The 23045-nt window shown below is 36.8% G+C and overlaps 1 protein-coding gene across 2 annotated transcripts in view; it reads left to right on the forward strand.

Annotated features, from left to right (window-relative positions):
• The window catches only part of SPINK5 (serine peptidase inhibitor Kazal type 5), an 80154-nt gene extending 58884 nt beyond the window's left edge, over positions 1-21270 (forward strand). For both annotated transcript variants that reach the window (XM_025447838.3, XM_035713712.2), the window contains 10 exons: positions 1652-1724; positions 2613-2740; positions 2903-2981; positions 6898-7025; positions 7836-7908; positions 9028-9155; positions 10029-10125; positions 14642-14772; positions 17690-17777; positions 20964-21270. In XM_025447838.3, coding sequence (XP_025303623.1) covers positions 1652-1724; positions 2613-2740; positions 2903-2981; positions 6898-7025; positions 7836-7908; positions 9028-9155; positions 10029-10125; positions 14642-14772; positions 17690-17777; positions 20964-20972 — 934 coding nt within the window. In that variant the 3' untranslated portion in view covers positions 20973-21270. The remainder of the gene's footprint in view (positions 1-1651; positions 1725-2612; positions 2741-2902; positions 2982-6897; positions 7026-7835; positions 7909-9027; positions 9156-10028; positions 10126-14641; positions 14773-17689; positions 17778-20963) is intronic.
• The last annotated feature ends 1775 nt before the right edge of the window (positions 21271-23045 follow it).

Consider the following 23045-nt stretch of genomic DNA (forward strand, 5'->3'; position numbering starts at 1 on the left):
TGAAATGCAGAAATTGTGAAGATAACATTTTTGCTGATACAATCAGTTTCATCTATAAGACACATAGCTGGAGTATTTAACAAAACACAACACAACTGGAATATACCTAGCAATCTTTGGAAATCATTCATCTGATAATAAATGATTTTTAACTGTCTGCTATGTAATTGGCACTACTCACGGACAAGCATTCTTCACATGAACAAGACAAACTTCCTGCTGTGGAACCGTAATATAGAAAAGACAGATAATGAATAAATAAGCAAATAACTACATAGCACAAGGCCAGATAGTAATAAAAATAAAGAAAAGTAAGTCAACAGAGAGAGATTGAAGTTTTTGCTTTGTTTATGGTGTTCAGGGAAGGCCTAACATGTGAGGGACACCTGTAAAAAGTGAGTGAAGTGAAACATCTAGACATCTGGAGGAAGACAGTTTCAGACAGAGCAAGAATCAATGCAAGCTTCTGAAGATATAAAATTACCAAGCTCAAGACACAGAGAGGAGGTCATCATGTCTTAAAATTATTGCATGGAAAATTGCAGAAAATGAATTTGGGGAGATCAAATAAGGTTATTTTAGGCCAAGAGAAGGACATTGGATTTTATTCTATCTGTGATTAGAAGAATCTGGCTTTTGATCAGAGCCATGATTATTACTAGCATTCCATTAAACTGAAGCATTCCAGTGCCCTTTTTTTCTAATGGTACTTATTTAAAATGTCATGATTTTATATATGTTTGAATTTTCAGGATATATTTTACTACCATTTTACTACACAAAAGGGAACTCTCTAAAAAAACATATGTATTCATGTTATGTACATTCATACACATGTTTGTTTTGTGTACAAAACCAAGTGAAACTTTGAAAGAGGAATAAGTGTATTAGAATTTTGCAGTATTTGGATCCTGGGCCAACTGCATCAGAATGATGTAGCTTGTTAAAAATCAGTCTACAGAGTCCCAGTCTAGAAATTGACAGTAAACCTGTTGGGATGGTCAGTGGATCTGAATTTTAAAAAATCTCACAGGTGTTTCTTAAAGCCACAAAAACTTAGGGTGCCACAGACATAAATATTTTACCAGAAAAGTAAGAGATTAAAAACAACAACAACAACATGATCCTAAGGTACTTTCTAGATTACTTGTATTTTCTCTCTCTTGGGCTCCATGCTGTAAGAAATAATATTCTAATGTATTGCCTTACTCATCAAGTCACTAGAATGGTGAGTTGGTGAAGAATGAAAAGCCACAACTTATAATGAATGGATGAACACTGGGCTTAAGACCTGAAACTTGCCTCTAAATATCTGATGGGTTTAATATTGAGAAGATGTAATGGATTCAGCAAACTTGTTCTGTGTTGTCCTGGAATTGTGAAGTAAGACTGGAGGGCAGAAGTTAGACAGAGATAAATCTGGACACAAATAAAGGGAACTTTGGAATTACTTGAGCTGACTTTCTTATAATATCTACCTTATGTACCCTGTGATGAGGAAACCTCCTTACTAATAACAGAGCGGCTGTCTGCCTTATGGATGCACAGAGATTCTCTGGGAAGGAGATGGTTTAGGGTACCCAAACTCTAAGGCTACTTCCAAACCTGAGTTTGGGCTAGCAGGATAACTATTGACTCTTTTCTCTTTCAGGGAAAGAGAAGCAGAGGAAAAAAATAAGCATTCTGGCTACAGATCAAATGAGACTGAATCAGCATCAGAAAAGGTAAGTCATTAACTAGATTTTGACAAGAATGGTCTTTCTGTAAGTCAATACTTGGCAATCAAAAATATGGAAAGAGAGTGTCACTGTTGCCAACCAAGATCTTTGCCCTAAGAAGGTTAGAAGCCATCATAAATGTCAATATTGCTAGTAACTTGTTCAATGTAGAAATTTAATGCCAAATGGAAATCTTTCAGTCTAATATATTGCAAAGCACTTTTATAAATAGTAGTCTGTTTTATTGTCACAACCACCTGGTCAAATACATTTTTTAACTTTATATTGTAGATGGGGAGAATGAGGCTCAGCTGCTGTAACAAATTCCTATCAACAGTGGCTAAACCAACACAAATTTATTATCATGCATTTCTGGAGTTCGGAAGCCCTAAATGGGTCTCATTGTATTAAAACCAAGGCATCAGTAAGGCTGTGTTTCTTTGTGAAGGCTCTAAGGACGATCTGTTTCATTGCCTTTTCTAACTTCTAGAGGCTGCCTGCATTCTTTGCCTTGTGGCCACCTTTAAAATCCTCAGTGGCCAGTTGAATTGTTTTCAGGCTGCATCACTCTGATACTGACTTTTCTGCCTTCCTCTTTCACTCATGAGAAACTTTGTGATTACACTAGCTACCCAGATAATTCAGGATAATCCTTCCATTTTAAGGTCTAATTAGCAATCTTAATTCTATCTTCAACCTTAATATTTCCTTACCATGTAAGGCTACATACTTACAGGTTCCAGGAATTGGAATGTTGACGTGTTTGTAGATCATTATACTGCCTCCCAGCAAGGTTAAGTGGCTGCCTGACTCTTGAATCAAAATCTTCAAATTTTCAAGCCCTAATACTGTGTGAAATCAGTCATTTACATTGTAATCTTTTCTTCTTTTTAGGACACGTGTGATGAGTTTAGAAGCCAAATGAAAAATGGAAAACTTATCTGCACCCGAGAAAGTGACCCTGTCCGGGGTCCAGATGGCAAGACACATGGCAATAAGTGTGCTATGTGTAAGGACAAACTGTGAGTATTTTCAAAAATGGGACTTTAATTGCAAATATTGAAGTATAATAATAATTTCTCATCAGTTTGAGAAAATGACTTCTTTTTAAAAACAGATCTAATTATTAATGAGGTGTTTGTTCACTTTGGCTGAAATGGTATTTTTGCATTTTTTTCTTCAAGGGAAAGGGAAGCAGCTGAAAGAAAAAAGAAAGAGGAGGACAACTTGAGAAACACAGGAGAAAAGAGTAATGAAAACCAGGTAGTGTGTGTTAGACAACTAATACTTAAAGCTGGATGCTTGGTTGTAAGGTTAATTCATTCAGCAACTATTTATGGAATGTCTGCTGTGTCCTACACATTGTGTGTTTGATGATGAACAACAAAGCATGGCCAGGTCTTGCAAAGAAATAGCGTTCTATTCAATGTCCGGAAAGCAACTCTGATGCACTTACCACCTGTTTACAGGACCAATGACAGTCATCAACTTATTGCAATTATTAAGTGGATTTCTTCTTTATTTTTTAAAAAAGATTTATTTATTTATTTACTTATTTGAGCAAAAGAGAGCACGTGCATATGGGTGGTGGGAGGGGCATAAGGATGGAATCTTCAAGCAGGCTCCTCACTGAGCATGGAACTTGGTGTGGGGCTCAGTCTCCCAATCCATGAGATCTTGACCCAAACCAAAACCAAGAGTTGGACACTTAAGTGGCTGAGCTACCTGGGCACCCCTCTTCTCTTAAGTTTTATAACAAATAATTAAGCAAATAGATACCAAAATTACAAACAAAATAACAAATATCAAAAACTTGGAGCTCCAGATGATAAATTCCTGACTAGGTATTCCAGTATCATCTTGTATTCAATATGGGCTTTAAAAATAATGTTTAATGCTTTACAACACTAACATATAGAATATGGCACAGCACAATCTCTTCTAATCCATCTGGGGACTCCAGTTAGAGAAGAGAAAATCATAGGGGAAGGGAAGAAAACATAAAATAAGATGAAAATTGAGAAAGAGGCAAACCATGAGACACTGAACTCTAGGAAACAAACTGAAGGTTGCTGGAGGAGAGGTAGATAGAGGGAAGGGGTAATTGGGTGATTGGCATTAAGGAGGGCACTTGATGTAATGAGCACTCTGTGTTGTATGCAACTGATGAATCACAAATTCTACCTCTGAAATTATTTTTAAAATAACATAAACAAATAAATAAGCTATTCCACTTTTAAAAAAGTGAGAGAAAGAAAGAAAAGAGAAATCATAAAGTTTCCCCAGGAAATTTTCCCATTAATGAGGGAATTTTTCAGTAGGTCTATATTGCCTTACAAAATGAACCATTAATAGTAATTTTCCTTTTTAAAAAATATGTTGGGAATATCTGTTATGCTTTTTGGTAAATGAATGGCCTTGAGAAAGGATTCTGTTATACCACTTCAAATGATCTCTACAGGCTGTCTATTCTACTTATAATCTTGGTCAATATTTTTCTTTTTTAATATCTATTTGAGAAATTTTGAACAAAAAATACTCTATTCATATATGAAAAATATCCAGACATTTTGTGTGTTTGTGTGGCAAAAAGAGAGCTATGGTCTTACCTACATATGCATAGTAAAACTTTTTACAAAGCACATACATCATCATATTTTAACCTCTGTTTTGAACAAAAGATTTACAATAGTCATGTTTCAGTTTCAAAAAGGAAAGAAAACTTTTTTATTATTATTATTATTAATTATTATTATTATTATAGAAACCTAACAGGAACAAAAGAGGAAAGGATTATATACATAGATGAAGGTAATAGTAGGCAATAAATGAAAATAAGGCAAAGTTACATCAAATCGGGTACTTACAACATCCAACTTCATTAGCTGGGGAAGCCCTGTGGATAACAGCCAGGCTGGAGTCCCAACTGAGAGGCCTGGGGAGACCATCCCCATAAGGGCCATATGTACAGGGCATATTGTAGGGTTTGAAATTAAACATTTGTGTACCTACCTGCAGTTTTCAGTGAGCTGCATTTCTATGTTACCATGTTTCTGTATTTTCAAGGAGCCTCGGCTATGTCTATCTGCCTCCCCTCCTGGATTCCATGCCAGAGGGGCCAGCCCAGTCTGGAACAGGAAGGGGTATGAGACAAGATTTATAACTCCTGGCATCTAGAACAGAAGGTCCAGTTCTGACGTGGAGACCAGATAATATATTCTAAACAATGAGGCTCCCAAGATTATTCACACAGCATGAGGCTCACAAACAATATTCATTCCTTAGCTTGCCTATGTACACACAAGTCCAAATAGTTGACTATGCAGGACAAGTCATAAAAACATTTATCCATATAGAACACCTTCCCAGTACAAACTTTCAGTTCTAGAATAAATGTCATGGAGATATACAAATGCAGAATATAGTCAGTAACATTGTATTAACGTTGTATGGTAACAGTAACTAAATTTATTGGGGTGACCATTTTGCAAAATGTGCAAATGTCAAATCACTATGCTATATACCTAAAACTTATATAATATTGTATGTCAGTTACACTTCAGTAAAAAGATAAATAAGCCCTCCCTAAATCTATGCAGCAGGTGATATTGTTGCAGTTTTTCAGTTGAGAAAAACTCAGAGAAATTAACTACACACAGGTAATAAGAGCTGGAGATTGCACTTATAGAGCAAAGAATGCAGTATGGGCAGATGGGTGCTATCATAAACACACACACACACACACACACATACACATATATACATAGTATTTTGTGTAGCTGGAAAAGGAACTGATACTAACAACTTCCAAAAGGATGGCTGTAGACATTTAATATTTTGATCAAGTTTTCAATTCCAGAGAACATTTTTTAATGCTGCAGGTAAAAGTAGGTATGGAGTTGTTCATGGGTATCATGATTTAAAGAAAGGAAAGGGGCACCTGGAAGGTTCAGTTGGTTGAGCGTCTGACTCTTGATTTCAGCTCAGGTCATGATCTCATGGTGATGGAGTTGAGCTCCATGTCGGGCTCTGTGCTCAACTTGGAGTCTTCTTGTCCCTCTCCCTCTGCTCTTCCCCCACCCCATGCTCCCTCTCTCTCTCTTTCTCTCTGTCCAAAATAAATAGATAAAATCAAAGAAAGAAAGAAAGAAAGGAAGGAAGGAAGGAAGGAAGGAAGGAAGGAAGGAAGGAAGGAAGGGGAAAGAAAGAAAGAAAGAAAGAAAGAAAGAAAGAAAGAAAGAAAGAAAGAAAGAAAGAAAGAAAGAAAGAAAGAAAGAAAGAAAAAGAAAGGAAGGAAGAAAGAAAGAAAGAAAGGAAGGAAACTGCCATCTAGGTTACGAGCAGTATTTTTTCAAGATAATCTTCCCATATCTCTCTCCTTTGGCTCTTTGAGCTTGCAGGTAGTTTATGACAAATCTCTACTGATGTCTAAAAATTTCATCAGAGACCAGATCCTGTGGATTCAGTTCCATTGTCCTCTTTTTAAAGTTCTTATTTTTCAATGACTATAAAAGGCAGCTTTATCTTCTTACAAGTGTTTAGTAGTTTTATTCTCTGCCAGGTGAAAGCTCAGAAAATAAGAAAGTTTGTTAGCAGATTTCTGATCACAGTTCCAACATTGACTTACTTAATCTCTCTGAGCCTTATTTTCTTGTCTACAAAATGAGGATAATGAGTATTTATCTTCTAGGTTTTTTGTGACAAGCAAAGGAAGTTCATTAAAGCATGCAACAAAATGCCTGGCATATAATAATGGAGACTTGATTTTTTAAAAAATTATTTTGTTCTTGAGGAACATAGATACATGTCTTGCCAAAAGAGCACCTGTTGGTTCATTCTAGGGCTTTTTAAGCGTGGAGTAATGAATACAGCTTCAGGGAGACAGGTTTGGGGCTCAGCCTGCTAAGAATTGTATTTCCACAGTACAGGCTGCCTGAGGCAGTAGTGAAATTCCACTGGGACAGGGTAATTATTTGAGGGGGATGCTTTTGAGAAGATTCTAACTTCCTAAGCAGATATTGAATAAAATGCCTTGACATACACTCCATCTCTAAAATTTTGTTTTCTCTAGATTTTATTTCCCTCCTCAAATATTATGAGTTTACATCTTACAAATTATGTTCTAAGTTTTAGAGATCAAACTATCATGGCAACATCTTTTTTCTGTTCCTCTTGGCAGGATCAGTGCCACGAATTCCGGAGTATGGTGAGAGAGGGGAAGCTTATCTGCACCAGAGAAAATAACCCTGTTCGAGGTCCAGATGGCAAGATGCACGTCAACAAGTGTGCTATGTGTCAGAGCATCTTGTACGTGAAGAGGCTTATCAATCAGTTTGATATTTTGTGCTTATTTGTGAAGAGACAGATCTTTTTAATTTGAAACTTTAGGCCCTGGTCATTGCACATTAAAAACATACGAGGCCTTCACTTTAGAAGAGGATAGTGAGCTTCCAAAACAATCTCACAAGAAATTTTTATTATTATGATAGGAAGCATAATCATACCTGGAATATCTGAGACAGGGAGATAGCTATTGTATAGTGTCAAAGTCCCTGGCTTTCAAAGAGGAAGTACATCAGGTGACTAATGGGAGACATGCCAGTTCGCTTTGCAGTACCTCACTTCCTCTTGTATGTATAGGAAACAATTTCTACATAATAGACTTTTCTCAAGGATTTAAGAAGATTATATTTTTTAACATTTATAAACTTTAAAGCAATATAACTACATAAAGAAAATATTGGAGAGTTCAGTTTTAATTTAATATGAAAAAGAGAAAGGAGAGATGAAGCAACTCTGTATGAGAACCATACAAATATTTTATTAAGGAAAAAAATGCAATGGCCTTCTAGGAGCATAAGATTCTGGATGACAGTGTGGTAGCTGAATTTATGAAAGTTGATAGCATTGCCATAAATGCACTATGAAAATTTCAAGAATTAAGAATCACTAGTTTAAAAAAAATATTTCAGATATATTTTTTTGAGATATGAGAAAACAGTGTTAGATTTGCTAAGGTTTAGAATTGAAGAAATACTTCATTTAAAAAGCTCAGTAAAAAAAAAAAATTCAGTAAGAACCCTATTAAAAAAAATCCTATCCTTTTTAATTCTTTAGCCAGCGAGAAGCGAGCGAAAGAAAAAAGAATGACGAAGAAAAATCAAGTGCCAAGCCCTCAGACGATGCAAAGGTCATTTCTTAAAAGATGCGAAGATAACTGCCTTCCCTTTCATCCTCAGAATCTGACATTCTCCTCCAGTTTTTGGATAATAAAAATACCAATGTTTTGCTTCAAAGAAAATAGACTTTGCTAGTATTTCATTTTGGTTATAACAACATTTTTATCTGGCTTTAAGGTTTAATATTTTTCTCAGTTTTGTAGAGGATTTGCCCACACTGTGTGTCAATTGTTGCTCTATTCTCTCTTTGGGAGAAATACAGATTGAAAAATAGTGTGTAGGACAGCCCGGGTGGCTCAGCGGTTTAGCGCCACTTTCAGCCCAGGGCCTGATCCTGGAGACCCGGGATCGAGTCCTACGTCGGGCTCCCTGTGTGGAGCCTGCTTCTCCCTCTGCCTGCGTCTCTGTCTCTGTCTCTCTCTCTGTCTCTGTGTGTGTGTGTGTGTCTGTGTGTGTGTGTGTGTCTGTGTCTCTCATGAATAAATAAAATCTTCTTTAAAAAAAAAAAGAAAAATAGTGTGCAAAATTCCTTACCACCCAATTGCGTGTTTTCCTCTGACACGAAATGTGTAATGAGGCTTCAGGTAGCTGGTTGACACTGATTTTTACAATTCAGGTAATATAAGCTAATTTCAAATCCTTCCCTTTAGCTTCTCTCCTTGATGTCTTTTCTATTTCCTCCAGATAGTTTTCTTAGCATCAACCAGTTGATAATGTGCATGCGTGATTTGCCTTTTCTATTTACTTTTCAAGGCTGCAAAGAAGACATCTTCATTCAGTACTTTGCAGTGATAATCATATTTGTAGCATTAGATTCCTATAATACTGCCCTTTGGTCAAGAGTACAGCTCATGTGGAAAATGAGGGAAAGGAAGCAAGGAAGGAAAGGAGGAAGGACACAAGCTCCATCGAGTGTTCCCCTCTGCATTTCCAGGACCCAGGCAGAGAGGTTTGGAATGAAGTGGGGAATGGAAAGTTTAAAATCTGGGCATTCCTTGGCCTCCACTGCCAAGATAAGTGCAATGATGCTGAACTCAGAGCTAAGAAAGGACTTTCTAAAACTATGGGTTTCTTTTTTTTTTTTTAGAGAGGGGAAGAATCCTGTTCACTTTCCCTTTCTCATTTTCTAGGACAAGTGCAGTAACTTTCGGCAGTACGTGAGGAATGGCCAGCTCATATGCACTCGAGAGAATGACCCCGTGAGTGGTGCTGATGGAGAAGTATACAAAAACAAGTGCCACATGTGCAGAGCTGTCATGTGAGTAAGAGGACTCTGTTACCCCTCCAGCTAGTGGGGGAATTGCATTGTTATTTTTTTAATTTTTCAATTTTTATTTTTCGGTGTAAAGGTTGTTTTCATTAAAGCATGGGAACAGGACCCATGGGAACTGCATCTTTAGGAGCTGCGGATTAACGTGTATGCTCATGAATCCATGGTATCCTTAAAATAAACCTTTAGATTCAAGGCCCTTAAGTTGAGAACACCTGATATAGGAGACAGGAAATCCAGATATGAATTCTAACCCAGATATTTACTAGCTGTGTCACCGGAAAAAAATTTTTTTTCAACTCTCAGGATCATAGCTACAAGAAATTCTTCCAAATCTTTGTTTCATAACTAGATCAGACTCAACAGGGAAGTCTTTTTCAGAGATACAAATTCTTACATCAAAAATGTATTTGGCATAAAATTCGAGGCTAAGGAATTTGTTGTTTAGAAGGGGTTTCTAAGTTACTTTGATAAATAACCATATTTGGGGACCAATGGACATGATAGATACTGATGATGGTGGTTATGAAAACACTGTAAACACAATCAAAATCATCAGTATTTTTTTAGCTCTTTGTAGTATGTTCCTAGAAACAGCAATTACCAATACTACCTTCATTTTATGTTCCAGAAAAGCTAAGCTCAAGGAATTTAAGCAACCTGTTCAAAGTCATAGATCTATTAAGTGATGAGTGCCCTAAAGCAGTTCCCCATTGTGTACTTTTCTTTACATCATTGTCCTCTGGTTGATGTTCTGGTTTCTATCATACTTTATTTAGGATTGCTTAGCTTCCCACTGGAAGTTGTAGGTGATAGTCTTTGTGGCTATAACTTTAAATTACTTTTTATCTTCTTCTGTAGTCAAAAAGAAGCTTTGGAAAGGGCAAGATATAGAGAAAAGCCGTCCCACGTTAGATTTATGGAGGAAAACAGCCCAACTTCCTCCAGTTCTTCTCTGGTAAGAATGACTACTCCTGAAAAGCCAGTTATTAATGCATTTATGTTTGGAGTCTATTGCCACTCGCCTTCCATGAGCTTCATTTCCATAGAAAGTCTTTGGAAAGTATAATACAGGGACTCTTGGGTGGCTCAGTGGTTGAGCGTCTGCCTTTGGCTCAGGGCATGATCCTGGAGTCCAGGGATCGAGTCCCACATCAGGCTTCCTGCATGGAGTCTGCTTCTCCCTCTGCCTATGTCTCTGCCTCTCTCTCTCTCTCTCTCTCTCTCTGTGTGTTTCATAAATAAATAAAATCTTTTTATAAAGAAAAAAAAAGGAAAGAGTAATACAGTATAGCTCCAAACCCTTTTTATGTATTTCATGCTCAGTGAGAGTTCTGGGATTACTCATCAGTGCATTATTCTGTGCTCTTTTAGGTTATTAGCCCTGTTCCAAGCCAATATAGTACATTATTGAAAATTTAAAATATAGGTGTGTCATGAATGTGATTTATTGCACATATGGTCATATTAATAGTTAGGAGCCTCGATTGTGAATTTCATCAGGCCAAAAAAACTCTTCACTCAGCCCCCTCTCTCTCCCTCTCCCCAAACCAACCCTCTTCCCCATAGCCTAGAGGGGTGTGTGGGGCATGTTCACACTGGTGAAATTCCACCAATCAGCAATTCACAGTGGTTAAAGCTCATTTATTCAAAATGCAAGCTCATGGCCATCAGTAACATACACCTTAGTGTAAATTAGCCTAACAGGTTTGCTTTTTTAGAGCTTTGCCAAGGTCAGGAATAGAAGAAAGAAAGGGAATAGGAGAGCATGAGGAATATTCATAAAGTACAATATCAAATTGGCCTCTAAAAGTAAAACTTTAGCAGCTAGTCTGATGACCCAGAAAAAAGAGAAAGAAAAGTGTCAAACATAAATTTTATCTTATTATTTGCCCAATTTAAGCAGGATAGTAGATGAGTTGCACTAGTGAACTACATATTAATTACATATTTCTAGAAAATTAGATGCTACCCTAGGAGTCCCATAAACATGAAGAGAAAATATTCACAAAATCTGTTCTTTTTTTCCTCTAGCTTTATTGAGACATAATTGAAATATAACATTGTATAAATTTAAAATGTACAGTGTGTTGATTTAGTACACTTTTTTAAAAAAAGATTTTATTTATTTATTTGAGAGCGAGAGAGAGTTCACACAAGTTGGTGGAGAGAGGCAATGGGAGAGGGAGAAGCAGACTCCCTGGTGAGCAGGGAGCCCAATGTAGGGCTTGATCCTAGGACTCTGGAATCATGACCTGAGTTGAATGTAGATGCTTAACCTATTGAACCACCCAGGTGCCCCAATTTAGTACACTTTTATGTTGCAAAATGATACCACTGTAGTGTTAGTGAACAGTGCCATCACCTTACATAATTATCATTTTTGTGTATGTGGTGAGAACATTTGATATTAAGACTTACCACTTTTAAGGATATAATACAGTATCATTAGTTATAATCACCATGTATTACACCCCAGAACTTATTCATCTAGTAAGTGAAAGTTTGTACCCTTTGACCAACATCTCCCATTTCCCCAAATCCCATTCCCTGGTAACCACCATTCTATACTTTGCATTTTTAGATTCCACATGTAAGAGGTATCATACAGTATTTGTCTTTCTCTGACTTACCTCATTTAGCATAATGTCCTAAAGATTCATCTAAATTGTTATAAATGACAGGGTTTCCATCTTTCTCATTGAATAATATTCAGTGAAAGAATAATTATTCTCGTTGAATAATATTTCAGTGGAGTGTCTGTGTGTGTGTATGGGTGAGGGGGGAAGGTGACATATATTCTTTATCCACTTATCCAGTGATGGGCATTTAGGTCGTTTCCATATCTTGACTATTAGAAATAATAAAATCTGTTCATCTTTAAAAAAACATTCTACTGAAGTATAATAGTCATATAGAAGAAGTATGCTTATCATGAGTGTAAATGCAATATCATGAGGCTAAATGCAATATCACAAAGTGCCCACACTTGTGTTATTAGCACCTAGGTCAAGAAATAAGATACTGCCAGCAGACCAGAGGCCTCAAGGTTCTTCCTAATGTACCATCTGCTTTTGAGCTGAGCTTTCTCTTGAAGAAGAGAACCATATTCATTATTCATTTTGTCATCCATTCATTCATGCTATGAATGTTTATTGAACACCTACTGTTTTCCAAGCATTATTCATGTGTATGAGAACAGAAGCAAAGCAAACAGAACTCTCTACATTCATGGAGTTTGTATTTGAAGAATATTGATACTAGATAATGTGTGAACAAATAAGATATAACTCCAAGGTGAAAATGAAATAAAATAATGATATAATAAATACTAGGATCAGGGTGAGGGGGCTACAATTTTAAGTAGTCTATGTAGAAAAGCACTCTGAGGCAACATTTATACCAAGGTCTAAAGGGATTGATGCCATATGTGTTAAGTAAGAGGACAGGATTCCAAGAAAAGAATAGCAGAGCCCCAAGGAAGGAGTCAAAGGACATCAAGGAATCCAGTGTAGTTTAACTAGAGTGACCTCAGAGAGAGCCATAGAAGAGGAAGTCATTAGAGTAACAGAAGGCCATATTATACAGGATTTTGTAGACTTTATTAAAGATACTGACTTTTTATTCTGAATGAAGATTTTAAGAAGAGTGATGTGATCTGATTTATTTTTAAAAAGAATAACTCTGCCTGGTATGTTGAAAATACACTACAGGGAGGCAAGAGCAAAATCTGGACAGTGAGTTAGTCATAGCAATAATCAATGGAGAGATGATGCCAGTTTATACATGGTAGTAATGGTAGAAGTAATGAGAGGTGGTTGGATCCTGAGTCTGCTCTGAAGGTGGAATCAACCATAATTGTTTCAGAGTTGTTGTACCGTGTAAGAAAAAAGGAGAAGTAGCCTGTTGTTGTTGCTTCTTTGTAATGTAGTTTTGAACCTTGTAGCAGCATATACCTGAAATAATATTAAGGATATATCTGGTTTAGTCCTACCTTTGCCAGCGATGCATAAAAGGTGTTTGTCTAAATTCTCCCTGAATATCTATCAGTATGGAACTCACCATAATCTAAAGCACTCCATTGGATGTTTGAATTATTTTTTTAAGATGTTATCTATTTTATTTTAGAGAGAGGGGGATCTTTAGTATTTTCTTATGTAATATACCAACTCTGAACCATTTATGGTTGACTCCACCTTCAGAGCAGACCCTGGATCTATCCACCTGTCAAAGTCCCTCGCTCTCCCCCTCTGCTCCTGTCCCCAATTGCATGCATGTGCATAAGTGCATGTGCTCAATCTCTCTCTCTCTCTCTCTCTCTCTCTCTCTCTGTCTCTCTCCCCCTCTCTCTCTCTCATAAGAGAAATAATGGGGACGGGGTAGAAGGGGAAGAATAGGGACAAGCAGACTCCACACTGAGCGTGGAGCCTAAAGTGGGGATCCATCTCATGACCCTGAGATCCTGACCTGAGCAGAAAGCAATAGTCAGCCACTCAATGAACTGAGCCACCCAGGCACCCCTGGATGTTTGAATTATTTATCAAAACAAATAAACTAGCAAACAGGTACTTCTTTATGCCTCTGGAATGAATGCCTACAGATATGGTACTATTAAATTTTCTATTTCTTCTGTTTCAAAAAAGTGATTTTCAAGGAATGTAAAAAAATTTTTTTTAAAGATTCTTATTTATTCATGAGAGATGCAGAGAGGTAGAGACATAGGAAGAGGGAGAAGCAGGCTCCCTGTGGGGAACCTGATGTGGGACTTGACCCCAGGACCCCGGGATCACGACCTGAACCAAAGGCAGATGCTCAACCACTGAGCCACCCAGGTGCCCCTCAAGGAATTTTTAAATTTCATCTAAGTTACCAAGTTTATTGGCATATAGCTATAACATTTCCACATTATCATTTTAATGGTCTCCATATAGTGAAACCCTCTTTTTATTTTTCATATTGGTAATGTATATTTCTTGCCTTTCAATCAGTTTTGCAAATGGCTTATAAGTTTATTAATCTTTTTAAACAACCAGTGTTTGGCTTTGTTCTGTTTTCTATTTCAAAAATTTCTATTCTGTATTATTATTGTCTTCTGTTTTCTTTGAGCTTAATTTGTTTATTATTTACTAGCTTCTTGACATGGAAGTTTAGATCATTGATCTGAAAACTTTCTTCTTTGCCAATTATGTATTTAGTTATAACTTTCCCTCAAATCACTGCATTAGCTGCTGTGATTTGATAGTTTATATTTTCATTACCATTCAATTTAAAACCTTTCTACATTCCATTATGATCACTTTGAGTCATGAATTATTTATGTGTGTTGTTGATTTTTAAATAGTGAGTTTCTATGATCTGTGCTACAGTTCTCTTACTAATGTTTCAGATGTGATTGAGGAAATCAAAAGATTTTTTCCAAGCCCATCTCTCTTGAGTGCCATTGAATAAATCTGATTTATGTTTTACTTCTTCAGGATTCTGAGATGTGCAAACACTACCGAGTATTGCCAAAGATGGGTTATCTTTGCCCAAAAAATTTACAGCCTGTCTGTGGTGATGATGGCCAGACATACAACAATCCCTGCATGCTCTGTCATGAAAACCTGTAAGTATATAAGTTGCACTATTATATCTTCAAGTGTAGAGTTCTTGACTATGGCGATGCCCCACAGATCTACACTCATATCGATTTGAGGTGTGTTGCACCAATTTACTAATCCTAGCAGCTAAAAATTCAAATTTTGTGGATGATCTTATTCAAATATAAAATAGAGAGATTATCCTTTTGATTAAATTGCTTATATACTTTACTGAGTGGAAAAGAAAGTGGTGAGGTTAAAACAATTAGAGAAAGTGTCTATTAGCCCATATATACTCACAGTGAATGTGAACATTGTCCATTCATGATGTAAAAAGAAAAAAGGGGCAGCCTGGGTGGCTCAGCAGTTTAGCACCGCCTTCAGCCCAGGGTGTGATCCTGGAGACCTGGGATCGAGTCCTGTGTCGGGCTCCCTGCATGGAGCCTGCTTCTCCCTCTGCCTGTGTCTCTGCCTCTCTCTCTCTCTCTCTCTCTCTCTGTGTGTGTCTCATGAAGAAAGAAAGAAGAAAAAGAAAAGAAAAGAAAGAAAGAAAGAAAGAAAGAAAGAAGAAAGAAAGAAAGAAGAAAGAAGAAAGAAAGAAAGAAAGAAAGAAAGAAAGAAAGAAAGAAAGAAAAAGAAAAAAAGTTGAGAATCATTGCTATGTTGAGTCAGCCCAGCCTATAATTTCTACTGGGCCTTATGACTACCTGATAGTCACAAATTTCCCATCCTCTCCAAGTCTTCTTCTTGAAGCAGAAGTAGTATCATTCAAGATAAAGCATCCTGGAACAAATGGTGGACTTGGAGTGGGTGCTCAGATTTATTATTGTCTGTGCATCTGTGGGCATATTATTTCATCATTCTCAGATTCATTTTTTCCATTGGACAAGTACAGACCATTCTCTGGGCCAGCTGACTTCACTGGGTTTTTGAGAAGAATTGCCATTTTTATTGGAGATTAAATATAAGGGATTTGTTTTAATACTATCATTATAGGTTTTAGCTTTGGTTGGTACTTTTCTGTTTACATACTGTCTTACCCTCACCTCCATTGACATGCCTTATGTTTGACCAGCTTCAAGTGAAAGCGTGGTGACAAATCTTGACTTTTCCATCCCACCTCCACCCCACTCCACCCCACCCAGATTTACATTATAGTCCATGCTGTTCTTGGCTTCTGAGGACACCATAAGCAAAGCCCAGAATATGAGGATGGACACTCTACAGTTCATATACTTAGAATAACATCTAAATATGAGTGCCCTGTGTGTTCTGACATCTGTAGTTAAGACACTTGCACATTCCCTCTCACTGAATTCTCTTGACATGGTATTATTTTCATTGTACAGAGAACTAATCTGAGCCTCAGAGAGTCCAAGTAATTTGTTTAAAGTCACAGAGCTAGAAAGTAGATCAGATGGGATCTAACTACAGTTCTCTTTTCTCTCCACTGCACTACTCTTATATCCAAGACAGTAGTTGTTTAAACATTTGAGGGCTTAAAATTTCTTTGATGGTATGGAGAAAGCTACCTCTTTCCAGAAAAGAAAAGAAAAGAAAAGAAAAGAAAAGAAAAGAAAAGAAAAGAAAGAAAAGAAAAGAAAAGAAAAGAAAAGAAAAGAAAAGAAAAGAAAAGAAAAGAAAAGAAAAGAAGAAAGAAGAAAAGAAAAGAAAAGAAAGAAAAAGAAAAAATGAAGCAACATTAACAATTTGTAAGCATAATATTTATGGGCACACAAACCTCTTTAAATCCATCCATGGATCTTAAGAGTTTTAAAAATTAAGAAATCTCCATTTAGTATATGTATGGAACCATTCAGGAATTTGTTACTATATATGCCTTATCTTCAGCCCAGAAATTCTCCAACTTCCCTTTATTGTAAGTGTCAGGGCCTAAATTATCCATCCAGTGTTCTTTAAGCATTCCATTAACTGTGGAAACCCATATCAAGTGATACTCTAGTCAAGGGAACTTTAGAGTCAGAAACTTCAATGGCAAAAATATTAATAAATCATGCCTCAGGACGGATTTTTTAGCTAAAGGAACTGGTAGTATATTTTATGGTGGGGAAATCCAGACTATCCCTGGCAAGGGGAAATAGTATTGATTTCTGTGGTCTTTGAGGGAAGTCATTTCAACTCGAGCAGTGTCCAAAGACAAGTCAAACTACCTTGATAGACAGTGAGTTTCCCAATACCAGAAGCAAACAAGCAGATGTTTGATATGCAATATTTCTTAAGAGAGAAGCATTAAAATGCATACTTTTGGGATGCCTTGGTGGCTCAGTGGTTGAGCATCTACCTTCAGCTCAGGGTGTGATCCCAGGGTCCTGGGATTGAGTCTCACATTGAGCTCCCCTCAAGGAGCCTGCTTCTCTCTCTGCCTAGGTCCCTTTTTCTCTCTGTGTCTCTCATGAATAAATAAAATCTTTAAAAAATGCATACCTTTTAAGACTTTTTCCAGCTATAAAATTCATACCATATGATGATGTTTTATTGTATTTTATATAATCCATATTCTATATATATTTTATATATTTTATTATACATATGTATTGTATTTTGTAATCCCACATTATCGATATCAGTACAGTGAAGCTTCTCAAAGGGATCCAGTTTTTCTATTTGTAAAATGATGGCTTTTGGAATAGATGGTCCCCAAGTTTTTTCTAACATTGAACGATTTCATGAGTATAGAGGTGAATAAAATGTGATGGAATGAATCCAGCACTGAGGAAAGAATCTGGAACTGAATATGAAGAGAGAGACAAAACCTGGGTGATCCCTACTGGAAAGTAGTTGAATTCAGATCCTGGGTCTTACCTTTCATTTCAGTTCTGATTTAATGCCCAGATTTCACCCACGTTGATCCTTGTTTGTTTGTTTTTTCTCATTGTAACTGTGAATTTTCCCATCTTTTTAATTTCCTCTGTTCTGTTTCAGAATACGTCAAACTAATACACACATACGCAGTGAAGGGAAGTGTGAAGAGAACATTCCAGAAACAACATCGCTCCCTGTTCCAGCATCTGTAAGTACACTGCATTTATGATGATACTGCCAGAGTGAGTTGGTTCTGTTTCTGTGTCTGCCACCAAATGATGGACATTTCTCTGGCTAGGGAAGTGATACTGGGTCAGGTAACCCCAGAATTGGTCACATCCTTCATTGTGAAGATAAGTAATCACTGCAATATGTGGGAATAAAATTGTAATAGTTAATATTTTTAAATGTTTACTGTTAACTGGGATCATTAATAGATTGTTTATGAGCAATGTTCCTAACATAACACTTTGGCAAAGTATGTGATTTACCATAAAAAGATAAGAAAAGATTGCAAGAGGTCACAGAGTGACAGAACCGAATTTCAACTATTTCTGTGTAACTCCCATATTCTTGCGCTTCACACTGCATTCAACTGTTTCCCAACATGAAAATCTGGCCTTTTCATTTAAATCCCAGAAGGATGTTTTGACAAATATTATCAGGTTTGCCATTCTCCCTCTTGATTACATTTGAGGATGCTCTTCCCCAGGCAAGATGGTATATAACTTGGGGAGAAATATAGGCATTTTCAAACAAGAGAAAATATTTGTTTCCAGGTAAATATGGGTTTAAATTCCAGTTTTGTATATTCCTCATATATGAGACCTTCGGCAAATCAAAGATCTAGACCAAAGGTCTCACTAAGTTATTGAAAATCCTCAATAAATATTAACTTTTAAGCATTTGACACAGTGTCTACAAACTAATGGCATTTGTTATTATTATCACTATTATTCTTATGCCAAAGAGACCAAAGTATGAACTTAGACAAAAAGAAGAGTCCATAGTGTAAACTTAGAGAAACAGACCTGGCACAGTGCTTATGTATTTTTAATAATTATAGTGAGTTATAGCTTAATAACTTTATATTTGATGTTAAAATATATTTATATTCAATAAAAATAAAATATTGTAATAGAGTACATTTACTAAGTAAATATTTATTATTATTCACAACTGGTTTCATTCCATTCCACTGCTACAAAAAGCTCTGGCAATAAGGGAATTGCCAGATTTAGGGCTCCTAAGCAATACTAGATGAGCCACATTCAAAAGAACTACTCAGTGAGTCTTGATATGGGAAACTGGAAAAACAAGAGATGTAAACTAAGTGTTTTTGGTTTTACATTAGCTGCTAAAAGGCCAGGTGAAGTAAGCAGAGTATGGGGGTGAAAGCAGAAGACCATATAAAATCTTAGTGGTTTGTTCCTTATTTTATTAACAGAATATAGTATCTCTCCCATCTCACAAATATACCTGATTACATATAACTCAGGACTGAAAATAACCTTTATGTGAATCCTAAAGATCACACTTTAGACTACATCTTGCTGTAATCCCATGTAGACAACTTGACAAAAACTACTTTATGAGAAATTTGTCATAGGATAATACTGATAAGATGTATTAATTAAAATAAAGAAGAATCTTGACAGGGCTAAGCATAAAAGATTTTGTAAAAGGGTTTCTTCTTTTCATTTTTGGATGTTTTCTTTTCACTAGAATGATGTAGCAGACAGGACTTATTTATGGTATTAGATGATGGAATAAATCATTAGAACAAAAGGTGTCCTTAGCATGGGTTCAGTTCCCTCTGTATGATTCAGTGGTATGATCTTCGATACACCAAGGTGGTCCAAGTGGGTCATGGCCCAGCATTGCTCTAATGACTATTATGCATGCATATCCTTGAGGTTGAAACCAATTGCCTGAACTTTGCTTCTGTATTGAAATGTTCTCTAAGAGAGTCTGGAATCTGAAGAATGAATTTTAAAAAAGGCCAGACAGTCACAACTTTCCTGGAAAAATAGACTGAAGATCCTAGAATGGCGTAATGATGCTTAGTATCTAAGAAGTATTTTCTATTACTCAGTACTGCTAAGATTGATGTAACTCAGAATTTTATGTGCTCTTTCCTGTGTGCACCCTCATGTAGACCTGTGATTAGGACAAGGATTATTATCTTTCTCATTTCACAGAAAATCAGCCTGTGGGAGATCCTGCAATTATCAAAATTATTCAACCTTATGTTTTGGGTCTGGTGCAGATCTTCTGGCTTCAAGCTTATGCTCTGCCACCATCCCTGAGTTGTCAGGAAGTTCTGAAAACCAGGGACTCTAGAAGAGGGAGTATATATCTCAATTAAATAAAAATTAGCTAGCATGAAAGGAAATTTATTTTTATTTTTTATCTTTATTTTTTAAGGAAATTTCTATGTTAAGGAAAATACCAATATCATTCTGTGAAATAATAAATGACTATTCTCAATTCCGTGACAAAGATTTTCAGAGATATAACAAGACCATAGATTGTGAATCTCAAATCAAAGGAAATCTCCTAGGGTGGAAGTAAGAACTAAATGGAAGTCTGAGTTTGGAATGATAGTGCTACTGATGCTCCAGTTGTACTGGCTGACAATGTGCAGTTATATGGATAAAAACTTCCCGAGGCCCTTACCTTCTTTTTAAAAAAAACTTTTTTATTTTTTATTTTTTTTAATTTTTTAATTTATCTATGATAGTCATACAGAGAGAGAGAGAGAGAGAGAGAGAGAGAGGCAGAGACACAGGCAGAGGGAGAAGCAGGCTCCATGCACTGGGAGCCCAACGTGGGATTCGATCCCGGGTCTCCAGGATCGCACCCTGGGCCAAAGGCAGGCGCCAAACCGCTGCGCCACCCAGGGATCCCTAAAAAAAAACTTTAGATGTTGATTTTCAAGAGTGTATGAATATTGGATGATTCAGGCAAGGAAGGTAGATGATTAAATTCTAATGGCCTAAAACAAACTATAGTAGTAAAGCATTAGTGTTGGAGGAATTAGATTTAAGTTCTGACCCAGTGTGAGACCTTGGCAAGCCACTGACCTTCTCTGGAGCTCTGTTCCCTCCTCTGTGGTATGTTACTGACACCTACATCTTTTCATTACCATGAGGATCACACATGATCAAAGGCAGAGTTAGTATTTGTATCTCCCTCCACAGGTAATGTATACTAGTTGCTCAGGACTCATTGAATCAATTGAATAAAATGTGAAAGTGATGGTAAGTGGTGAGTTCTTGGCAGACTGCAGGGATCTATGGATTTCTTTGATTACAGTATACCTATAAATATGTAGCCCACATTTCTGTAATATTCAGTTTCTAGCACCTAACCTATCCATCTTCTCTTCTAGGACAAATGATGGAAGAATTGGTGAAAGCCATGAGGGAAAATATATGCCCAATTCTGACTCGCCTAACCCTCACCATCTGTATAGACAAAGAATTCTTCAGAGCTTGTCTTATTTACTATAGAAAATAATACAAAGCTGTTGGGGGAATGAACTCACTGACTTGCAGTCTTTCCCATCCTCTTTCCTCCTAGATTCTGTGATCTGAGGGCATAGAGACATCTCCATCTGTCTGTGCGTGAAAATCTCCTGATCACAATGCTGTCTGTTCAACTACTTGTTCAATAAACGTAAACCCAGCAGAACACCATTTCTGGGATTCCTTCTCACTGCCTGGATAATAGGAATGTTGTGGGGTTTTTCGTTTTTTGTTTTGTTTTATTTTTGTTTTTTACAGAAGCCAAAAAACTCTACCCTTTTGTCTTGCTAAGCTATTGGTGGACACAGAATGCTCACTTTTTTTTTCAGATTCAATTTGCTGTCATAGTTGGGAAGAAGTGTCTAGAAGAGGGAGGTATGGGCTCCCCAGTATTCAAGAGCTGTTTAAGGTCAAACCAGCTATGAATCACCTTCAGTATCTGTCACCTTACCAGCTCTCCTGTCCAGCTTGTGTACTTCCACAGAGAGTAACTACTGCTGCAGATACAATCCAAAGACACAAACCAGTAGTTTCTCATATTCAATCATGTTGCCTCTTGACTATCTCCTCTAACAGGGCCTTGGACCCATGGTCTGGGGCAAGACAAAGGAAATGAGAATTACCAGTGTGTCAATTGTCTCTAGAGCAGTACTGTCCATGAGAAATAGAATTCAAATCACGTGTCACCTCCTATTTTCTAGTAGATACAAAAGAAAATGGGTAAAATCAACTTTAATAAAAATTGTATGTAGCTCAATATCTCAAAACTATTATCATTTCAAAATAGAATCAATATAAACTTTTCTTTTAACCAGGTCTTTGATATATTAGTATATGTATTTTATATTTACAGCATATCTGTTTTGACCAACTGCATTTCAACTGCTTAATACCTATCTACATATAGCTAGAGGCCACTAAACCAGACAGTGAGCTCATGCACATGAGAAATCAGCCAGGGAATACAAGCAGCAGGTAGGGATAGGGTGGGATGGCTTGTAAGCCCCTGCCTCAGGGCTGAAACTCTGTCACACTCAGCATCTTGATATTGGCCTCCTATGACCATACCCAGTTACGTTGTTCACTTACAGATATTGAGTTGGTGCTGAACACATCCTAGCAGGAGAAATCTATATAGATTCTATCACAGTTAAAGTTGTTCTCAGCTATAGAAGAACTATACCCAGAATGACAGGTCTACTTGGATTTGGGAAGTTGATTTTGTATTTTTTACTTCTGCCCTTTTCTTTTAGAGAAGTTGTCTCTAGGGTAATTATAGTAGGATTTTGTGATCTTTGTCCTTTGTAACTGAAAAATCAATTCTACACTGGGTTTTTCTCTATGTTATCCTTAAAAAAAAAAAACAGAAAAAAAGAAGTCTTGTAAATCATTTTTCAAGCATGAAAATACTGTCATTTCCGAAAAAAAAAAAAGTGAGAAAACATTGTTGCTATTTTCTTTGGCAATTCCAGGATGTAAGGGAAGGGTTTAGAGAATCTGCAACATGAGATTGTATCTCCTTCCTGGGTAGTTCTAGGAAATCCAGAAACTCTGTTATCATGGCTAAGACCTACTATTTTTTGATAAGTAGTTGCTTTTTCGTGTCATTTTGAACATTTTACTGAGTTATAAACAAACCCTTTACATTCTTTCATTAGTATTTTTATGATGGTTATGATTATTAGGTAATATGCACAGAAGATTTTTGTTATCTCACACTTAAGACTTAAACAATCCTTGATAATCATTCTGAGCACCAGAGAAAGTGTGGGTTAGGAATAGGGTGAGGTAGAGGATAGGATGGTCTGGAATGGGATGAGACATGGGGATGGAGAAAGACCCAGTGACTCAGGGATGCTCAGGGGAAGAGTGGGGAGGTGCAGACATCAGGAATGGGATGGGGACCAAGAAAACTAGATGCTGGAATGGGGGTACAAGGATTGGAG

Source organism: Canis lupus, chromosome 2 (assembly GCF_003254725.2).
Source record: "Canis lupus dingo isolate Sandy chromosome 2, ASM325472v2, whole genome shotgun sequence".
Taxonomy (NCBI): Eukaryota; Metazoa; Chordata; class Mammalia; order Carnivora; family Canidae; genus Canis; species Canis lupus.